This window comes from Euprymna scolopes, chromosome 39 (genome assembly GCF_053919585.1).
Source record: "Euprymna scolopes isolate OS-2025 chromosome 39, ASM5391958v1, whole genome shotgun sequence".
Taxonomy (NCBI): Eukaryota; Metazoa; Mollusca; class Cephalopoda; order Sepiida; family Sepiolidae; genus Euprymna; species Euprymna scolopes.
This window is the reverse complement of record NC_136520.1, coordinates 31924004-31934003: the sequence shown is the minus strand read 5'-3', so window position 1 is coordinate 31934003 and position 10000 is coordinate 31924004. Positions and strand designations below refer to the sequence as shown.

Here is a 10000-nt window from a genome sequence, read left to right as displayed (position 1 = left end):
GGTTTTCTATTATTTTAAATTTAACTTTACAAAATGTTTTCAAAGATTTGACAAAATTCCTATGCAAAAGTGTTTGTTTTGTGTTTTACAACATTGCCTCCATTCAGTTTCGAAAGACAATGGATACCCCCTGTAAAGGTAACTGTGCATGTAATTGTGAGGCAAGGGTTGTGCAATATTCAACCACATTCCTCTTGGATTGACCCTGCTGGAGTCCAGCAGCAAGTAGAAGTCCAAGACGACTGGAAACAATGGTGAGCACATACAACACCTGGTATTCCCAAATCGTCATCTAATTTAGTATTGACCAGGTTCAATGTCATTCAACTTTGGTGATCTGACGGGAACCGGTGTGTCAACGTGATTATGCTGTTTTTACAACAATGAAGTGTTTATTATTCAAAAGTTTTGTTAACAAGAGAAATTTACGAAACGATAGTGAGCAGGCGGTGCCATCTCGTACTTAAATAAGCAAGAGTTAAAGACGTGTTGCATGGAGAGAATTTATACAAGGATGATGAGCAATGTTAGTTTTAAAGACAAGCATAGATCTGATAAGCCGAAAGGAAAATTAAATCTGGACAGTATAAGGAGGTGCATGCAGAACAGGCAAGTATGTTAGTTTGATCAAATTGCTGGAGTTAGATGTAGAACAGTTGAGATAGCAGGGTTAGTTGACAGAAATATAAAAACAGTAAGGCTTATGTTGCACAAAGAACTAAAAGTATGAAGTGCCTTCAATAAGTTTCCATACTTTTTCGTCTGGGCACTCTTAATGATAGTACACACATGAAACTCTAGTCCCCTTCAAAGTAATCTCCTCTGGTTGCAATGCACTTGTACCGTTCCAACAACTTATGTGGATGTCCTCTTGTGTGAGCAAGTCAATGACCCTTGTCCCAGCCTCTTTCATCTCAATTAGCTTAGGGAATAATCAAAAGTCACAGGAAGTAAGGTCAAGAACTGCAGGATCTGAATTGATCAGTTCGACCATCTCCCTGCTATCATGACACCATCTTTCTTTCTGAGCACCCTTGGGACAAACTTTGCATAAATCTTCCACATCTTCAGTTCCTCACGAATAATTGTGTGTACAGTTCCCACACTGACATCAAACTGTGCACTTATTGTCTCTAGACACACGACAGTCTTTGTCCATGAAATTCTTTATTTGGTCAATCAACTCTGGTGTCCGACTTCTTTACTCCTCCCACACCTCTCATCATTCCTCACGAACTTCTTGCTTTCCTTGAATCTGTTATACCACTCCAAAACTAATAGATTCATGAAAGATGGTCCAAAAACAGTCTGAAGCCTTTCATACGTTTCTGTGACATTTTTTTTTTCAAGTTTGAAACAGAATTTTTATTGCATATCATTCTTCTAAAGTGTCATCACGTCCAGATTGCATTTTTGAAAATTCACCAGCTTTGACAATCAGGCTTTAGTAGTGTGTATTCCAATTCTTGTTGTAGCTGTTCATTTGAACCTGAAATCATAAAAATTGGTCAGTCATCTCGTAAGATGTGTAACAACAACATACTAAATTTTCAAGATTCTACGACAATTTTAAATGGCCGTAAGAAAAAAGTCGGGAAACTTATTTAAGGCACGTTTCACTACGGACCGTTTTTGTAATAGAACATGATTAGGATTGTTATAAAAAAATGTGCAGAATGCTTCTTCCGTGAATACTTGAAATAATCAAGAAAGAGGTTAAATAATATGAATAAACATAATATCAGAGATGTAAGCTTAAACTTGTGAGGTAGATAGCATTCTTTGTATTATTCGTACTACTGTTCTCGTTTTGGTCGATGTAATCTCCGACTTTCACATGTATCTTGTCGAACTCTGGGAATCTATACAAATTTCAAACAGAGCATATTTTATTTAATCCATGGGCGTAATATACTTCCGTTCCACCAGAGCCATTACCGGGTAAAGGTCTTAAGTAATTTGCAATCTTGGGGAGGAGGTGGGAAAATCGTCCCAGACAAGACATGAAGCCACTTGATGTAAGGGGCTAAAAAAATATTAAAAATAAAAATACCATTTCAAGGTTAAAGACTAGTCAAGAATAAGTGTTGGACAGATTTTTACTCTGAAAATGGCAATTCTTCCCTTTTTGTCAGAAACATTGCTCCAGAAATGCCATAATTGTATTTTTTATATCGCTCTCACTGAGGATTGAACTGTCAGCCTCCAGAAGAGTGTTGCTCAGAACTGAATTTTACATAATACTTTATCAGTTATGCCAGGTGTCCTTGTGGATAATTCTATAATGAACTTTGAGAGCCTTAAACCCATTCTTATTTTTAGATGTACAGTCATGTGGTAGATTAGAAATTGATGGGCAAGACAAGCCGAATGAGCACAAACTACATCTTTTTCTTTCTTTGTTCAGCTTACTTTTTCCATTTTTCTTTTTCACTTCTTTATAGTAGTCTGATTTTTACATAAAGATGCAATTCAGACGAATGCTTAAGAGAAAATGGTTTTAATAGCTACCCTTTTTCTTTCTGCACTTTTAATATTTGCTCTCTTCTTCACTTCAAAAGCCAATTTTCACTGAATGTGTGAACTGAAAATATTTTCCAATCAACGAAAATCGTTTAAAACTCTCAAACTAACAATTCTGTGTGAAATTTATAACCATGAAACAGTGGCTCTGTGAACAGAAATTCAGAATTCGTCCGAGGACACCTGCAATACGCCTCCCTTGATAACGTCCATCATATTAGGTGCCACACTGAAATTCCTTTAAGCCTGCTGCTCTATCTCCAATGAATACAGCCATCCAGAAGGTAAACTCACACATACCTACAACAAAACTTTCAAACAAACTTTCTAACGTTTCTGTCTACTTATTCAAAGACTTTGATCCGTTAAATTATGTTTTACATTTCTTTAAAAATTGTTGATATACATGTTTTGTTTATAAGCTCATATTTTCTCGCTCTCATTCCAAAATTCTCGTTGAGTTAGCTCTTGTTAATTGGTGATCGATTCATTACATTCTTGTTTTTATCCATCTATTTTCATTCATCAATTTGGAAGGTGACGACCTGGATGTCCCAAATTCAAATTCAGTTCGTTCCACAAAAATCACTTTCACGTAATCCCAGGTATCTTTTTAGAAAGAATTCTGACTAGAAAAATATTAGAGAAATCAATAGCAACAATAGAATTTTCGTATCGATACAATGCTAGTCTGGGTGCCCGGCTTTGCTAAGGTGTTTGGAGATGTGTGTTGAGCAAAAAAAAAAAAAAAAGTTGTATGCAGGCAAGCTCAAACCTGTACTGTGAAGGAGGAAAAGAACGTGAAAAAAAAACAAAAACAAAAAAAACAAAAAAAAAAACGTGACTTTGCTGTTGTACCCATCGCCAAACCGGAAGTGACATAGGTTAAAATTAATGCTAGACAATTGAAAAGAGGATGATTTTCGAAAATATTGGCGACCCCCCCCCCCAAAAAAAAAACGACCCTTCCCTGTAGAAAAGTGCACAGTTGAGAGTGAAGGAATTAATGTTTTGATCAATTTTTCGATATTGGTCGTCGGATGGGGCGAGCTTCAAAATGATACCAATCTTGTGAAAACCAGTCGCCTCTGTTGAAAGTTTTAGGCACACATACAAACATACATTTAAACAGACTGACAAAATTTTCGTATTGATACAATATGATAATGATTCGTCTATTTAACTACATGCATATTAGTGTTGGGATGATTAATTGAAATCAGAAATTGAAAAATCAGAACTTTTTTTAGGTAATGGAATCGGTTTTGGAAAAAATTGTGCTTATTTTCCGAAACCAAAAAAGGATTCTTTTTATTTGTTTGTTTTTGTTTAAAACTTAATTTTTTTATGGCTTGTACTAATGATAGATTGATTAATATTTATTGATTTTAAACTATTAGATAAACTAAAATCTATAGATTACGCCCGCAAGCATATTTTTACGTTTGCAAAAATATATGTTCAGACATTTTGTTTTGGTAATCTGTCCACCCCTCCCCGCCGAGAAAAAAATAACTCTGTATTTAGAAATTTTAAAAGAATCCGTAATTGTATTGGAATCTAGAAAAATATTGGACGTTCTATCATAGATACACACACACAGCGAAACTTGAAACCACAAGCGTATGTTTACGTTTGTGAAAATATATGTTCATATTACATATCCTTTTCTTTTTTTTTCTTATTTTGGTAATCTGATCTCCACTTCCAAAGAATCAGAATTGGAAATTTGTAACAAAATCGATAATTTTATCAAAATTGGGAAAAATATTTGCATCGTCCCATCACAATACACACACAACGAAACTTTGAAACAAATTTTCTGATGCTTTTATCTACTTCTTATTCAAAAACTTTAAAATTTCAACTTTGGTCCTTCAAGATATATTTTACATGTCTATAAAATTGTTGATATGAATATATTTTTTTCATTAGTACATGTTTTTCTCGCTTCCATTCTAAAATTCTCATTATTGAGCTAGCTCTTGTAACTGGTAACCCATTCATAACATTTATTGTTTTTATCTATCCTTTTCATTTGTTAGTTTAACTACACGTACAATTATCATTAGCACTGTTCTTGGCACTTTCCAAAGACGTACTATTACCAAAACAGTGTTAGATAATAACCTTGTAAAAAGCTAAACAGTTATTATCGATCTATCTATTTATCTATTCAGTGATATTGTTAAAATAGTTTCTATTGAAAGTTATTTATTGTTTATGGAATAAAGAGTAGCAATGGGTTTTAGCTGAGGATGTTTACATAAATTACCTAGGTTAAATAAACAAAATGACCTTGAGCAGGTATACGAGGAAAGGTTGCTCGTTGAGATACATGTACTTTTTGAATGAACTTCCCAACCTCTTAACCTCAGTCCCATTAGGACTGAGGTTAAAAGGTTGGGAAGTTTAGTCAGTCGAAGAGTTTGAGTTTGGTCAAGGGAGTGAACAGACGTGCTTCAAACCAGGAAGCGAGGGTGTGAAGAACAAGCACGCAGACATGAAATGCAAACTCTTTGTGAAGACCATTTAAGACAGCTGAAATAAATTTATATTTTAAAAATATAAACTGTTGTTCTGTGGTTCCACAAAAGAAAGGACAGAGGTCTCAATTTGTTATGGTGTTGGTAATTTCATGTTTTATCAGGGAGCTCAGCAGTGAAGATAGAACTCTTGAAGAAAGAAAGGTATAAAGCATATATTATTATTCTTATAAAAATATGATACCTTTATGTAAATATGAACTGTAATATATACCCGTGTGATAACTGATACAACATGACTCTGTTTATACGTCGATATCCTATTCCCTGGCTAAACAATACATACAATTTATTCGTTTATAACGGGTGCCGTTATAAGAACAATATCTCTCACCCACTATACAACAACAGTACCTGGAGTCAAGAGTGGCACTACAGTCATTCTATTCATTGTTATGATGAGAACAGTTGCCTGAATAATCCAAATACAAATTATCTATCCTCATCTCAAAAAATTTAAAAAGATAATGGAAGATTCTTGTGTTTACTCTATTAAGTTCACAATACTTACCATTCTGACTTTATAATAATTATATCCGGCATACCAAACAGTATTTCCAATTAAATGAGGTATGAGGTGGTGTTCTGGAACAAAAGGGTTAAAATTGTCTCGACCCAATGAGTCGCGAGAGTCCATAGCTTTGACCCCAACATTTTCGAGGCATTTACCAATCTCTACATCTTCTGCCCCGCCTGCATCTTGCCGGCACTTTGTTTTATCATCTACAGCGTTGACAATAAACCTACGCAGAGCTTCCTTACTGAGCACATATCCAGCCCCTCCGCTCATGTAACCTTGTTTTACGAAAGGCTTGAACTTGTGTCCGAACAGTAATGGCTTATCGCTGTCATATCTGCTCAGAAAGTGGCGCAGGTTTTCGACGATCGTGTACGTGTCGTCGTCCGCCTTAAAAAACCAATCACACTCGTTGAAATGCTTCCGGTAGACGTATTTGAACGCTTCCTTTGTCTTCGCCCACAGGTTTTCTCGACCTTCCTTGACAGGAAGTTTTATGATGGGAATGTTACTGGCATCTTCTTCAGAGCTCATGAAGAGAAGGACGTTGCAGCGAGGTCCCCACGTTGCATTCACGTGAATGGCCTTGCTACGAATGTTTTTTGGATTGGTCATCACCCAGCAGAGAACACGGACCTGATTAGTCAAGGTATCGGCCACAGCATGAGATTCCTCTGAAAGTAAAGAAAAAAAAAATCCAATAAACGATGTTTGCTAATATGCACACAAACACACATCCTATATTATTTATTTCTCATGAGTTTGTATACAGCTATGTATTTTTACCAAGTAAAAACGGTGATTATTCAGGTTGGCACTTATAGCGATAAACAAAAATGAAGAAAAACATTTTCCATTGTACCTACTAATGAAGTCTGCGCATCCCCCCCCAAGAAAAATCACAAAAATAGCTATTTTAAAAAAATTTTTTTTTTTTTTTTTTTTTTTTTTTTTTTTTTACAAAAAGACAAATTTGCTGTTTTTTTTACAGACGATGCCATGCTTTTCTAAAGATAAAAAGGCGAGATCATCAGTGATTATTTTGACAGTTTCTAAGTATTAGAGTTGTCTGTCCACTGATTCGTTGATTGTAATATGACGCTGGTATCCACCCCCCTCTATCGAAACAGTCAAATTTGATTTTCTTGGGGGGGGGGGGGAAACAAAAAAAAAACCTACTACTTGATCGAATTATGTGATTTTAGGGATTATTCATCTTCGTCCCGTAACTTACGTACATTATACAGACGTGTCTGTATTTTCTTTAATTTAAATGCTGCCAGAAGTGCCAATCTGAATAAGCACTGTAAAACTATTCTTCGGAGATACCAAATCTCTCCAGGGGTGGGGGTGGGTCTGACCAGGATGCTCGTAAAAGCCAATGGTTTGTTCTCTTGTGAATAGCAAGAAATTAAAATTATAAAACAAATAAAAATAAATATAAGAAAAAAATACAGATCTAACAAATCATATTATGCGTTACAGTTACTTAAGTCAAACATTATTTACTGAAGCAGTAGTGATAAACTTTCCACTGCACGCCTTACACGTTTAAAATTTGACCTTTTTAAGGCCAAAGTTGGCCTTTTTACGCTCTTTCATTACAAAAAAAAAAAAAAAAAAAAAAAAAATATGGTGGCCAAAAACATAGTTCATGAAAGCTTAAAAAGGCCAATCTTCCAAACCTTAGACAGGCCAAATATTAAAAGCAATATAGCAACCTCGAATAATAAATATAAATGATAAAAAAATAATAAAAATGACATTTTTTTCTGGTTTTATTTCAGCCTTTGGGTCTAACAATGTTTTCTATAAAAATAGTTTTTATATTTTTTTTTTTTGTCTGGCAAATAATTTACTCCGCTAAGCTACACATTTACCAAAATAAAAAATAAATGCACGCATTAATGTTTATAAACGTTATTTTTGTTAGGTTCACAAAATCGTGAGTTTTGAAATTGTTGTGGGGGGTATTCACGTTACCAATAATGAAAATGATTAGTATAGCAGGCGTGTTTCAAACTAAACTTCATGTCAACCCAGGCAACGCCGGGTACCCATGCTAGTATGTTTTTTAAATATAATTTATATTATATTAAAAAAAAAAAAAGAAACAAAAACAATATAGATATGCTGCTCCTCATATGGGGGTACCAAATTGGTCACAGGGGAAATTATTCCCAACTCGCATTTAGGTAAAAATGTACTTTCGTAAATAATTAGATTCATTCGAAACGTATCACAAAAACAAATAACATCAGAGCAGGAAGTGATAATTACTGCAGGTCGAAAGATATAAATCCAACTACAACTCAATTTGCTAGGACGTTACCCCTACGCTGGCATCAATAATCACGAGAATCCAGGGAAATTAAACACCTATAAGAGGCTGATAGGAATAGTAGAACCTCCAGAATGACTACAAGTCAAATTATTTAGGAATGTTCCTTTTCCAAGAACTATTGGCTATATAAAAGGCTTTAGAATCAAGTCTACTATCCAACCTATAACTAGAGTAATGACTCACAGATTTATACCAAACTCATACCTATAATAGGCCGAGAGATCTAACAATTGGGCCTTTTATTGGTCAATCAGAAGAAATCTTTAGCTCATTGCTCCAAGAAAATTTAATTCTGAAAAAGATATTCTAACTCAAATTTATTTCAGCATAGATTCTGTATTATATCATTAATTGCATTTAGATTATAAGTTTGTGAGTAAAAAAAATAAAAAATTGAATTTTATTGAATACAGAAAACAAAAAAAGGCACAGAAAACTAAAAAAAAAAAGGAAGAGAGAAAAAAAAGGAAGAGAGAAAAAAAAGGAAGAGAGAAAAAAAAGGAAGAGAGAAAAAAAAGGAAGAGAGAAAAAAAAGGAAGAGAGAAAAAAAAGGAAGAGAGAAAAAAAAGGAAGAGAGAAATAAAAGGAAGAGAGAAATAAAAGGAAGAGAGAAATAAAAGGAAGAGAGAAAAAAAAGGAAGAGAGAAATAAAAGGAAGAGAGAAATAAAAGGAAGAGAGAAAAAAAAGGAAGAGAGAAAAAAAAGGAAGAGAGAAATAAAAGGAAGAGAGAAATAAAAGGAAGAGAGGAGAAAAAGGAAAGGAGAAAAAGGAAAGGAGAAAAAGGAAAGGAGAAAAAGGAAAGGAGAAAAAGGAAAAGAAAAGAGAAAAAGGAAAAGAAAAGAGAAAAAGGAAAAGAAAAGAGAAAAAGGAAAAGAAATAAAAAGAAATATAGGTAATAAAATAAAATAAGCAAATAAAGATGAATAAAAAAAGAGCAGATAATGCAAGTAGCTATTAGGCTATTTTGTGAAAAGAAAACATATCTGAAGATATTGATCATCGTTGCTGTGACAACAATATTTTATGGTCTTTTTTGAGTGATTAATTTGTATAGTTCATCAATAGAAACTAAAACCAGTAGTCTATACAGATATTTAGGTCTATTTATTATTGGATAAAACAAAAATCTAACAATAGACTTAACAATTTTGTATTTGAGATTAGGTCGTCAGCTATGATTACTATTAGAGCGAGAGCCAGAGAGAGAGAGAGAGAGAGAGAGAGAGAGAGACAGAGAGAGAGAGAGAGAGAGAGAGGGAGGGGAGAAACATTAATATTGTCTACTTCTGAGAGTCACCAGTGTCCAGTTACTGTAAAAGACTTGTATAGAAAAAAAAGTTGATAAACCGATAAACTTTGTAATATACGTGTCGCACGTATTGTAGAAAAAAAAGATTGTTCATAAATCTGCAAATATTTTTTATAATTAAAAGCGTTGAATTTGTACAAATAGGCAGAATGACGAGAGAGAGAGAGAGAGAGAGAGAGAGAGAGAGAGAGAGAGAGAGAGAGAGAGAGAGAGAGAGAGAGAGAGAGAGAGGATGGATGGGGGAGAGAGAGAGAGGATGGATGGGGGAGAGAGAGAGAGGATGGATGGGGGAGAGAGAGAGAGAAAGGATGGGGGAGAGAGAGAGAGAAAGGATGGGGGAGAGAGAGAGAGAAAGGATGGGGGAGAGAGAGAGAAAGGATGGGGGAGAGAGAGAGAAAGGATGGGGGAGAGAGAGAGAAAGGATGGGGGAGAGAGAGAGAAAGGATGGGGGAGAGAGAGAGAAAGGATGGGGGGGGAGAGAGAGAAAGGATGGGGGGGGGAGAGAGAAAGGATGGGGGGGGAGAGAGAGAAAGGATGGGGGGAGAGAGAGAGAGAGAAAGGATGGGGGAGAGAGAGAGAGAGAAAGGATGGGGGAGAGAGAGAGAGAGAAAGGATGGGGAGAGAGAGAGAGAGAAAGGATGGGGGAGAGAGAGAGAGAAAGGATGGGGGAGAGAGAGAGAGAGAAAGGATGGGGAGAGAGAGAGAGAGAGAAAGGATGGGGAGAGAGAGAGAGAAAGGATGGGGAGAGAGAGAGAGAGAA

The 10000-nt window shown here is 35.3% G+C and overlaps 1 protein-coding gene across 4 annotated transcripts in view; it reads right to left on the bottom strand.

Annotated features, from left to right (window-relative positions):
* LOC145263716 (glycoprotein-N-acetylgalactosamine 3-beta-galactosyltransferase 1-like) overlaps positions 1 to 10000 on the bottom strand; it is a 206877-nt gene that overhangs the window by 99292 nt on the left and 97585 nt on the right. For 3 of the 4 annotated variants that reach the window (XM_080120675.1, XM_080120676.1, XM_080120674.1), the window contains exon 2: positions 5581 to 6260. In XM_080120675.1, coding sequence (XP_079976801.1) covers positions 5581 to 6260 — 680 coding nt within the window. Of the gene's footprint in view, positions 1 to 1336; positions 1490 to 5580; positions 6261 to 10000 lie in introns of those variants that run through there. The other variant, XM_080120677.1, reaches the window with a different exon arrangement.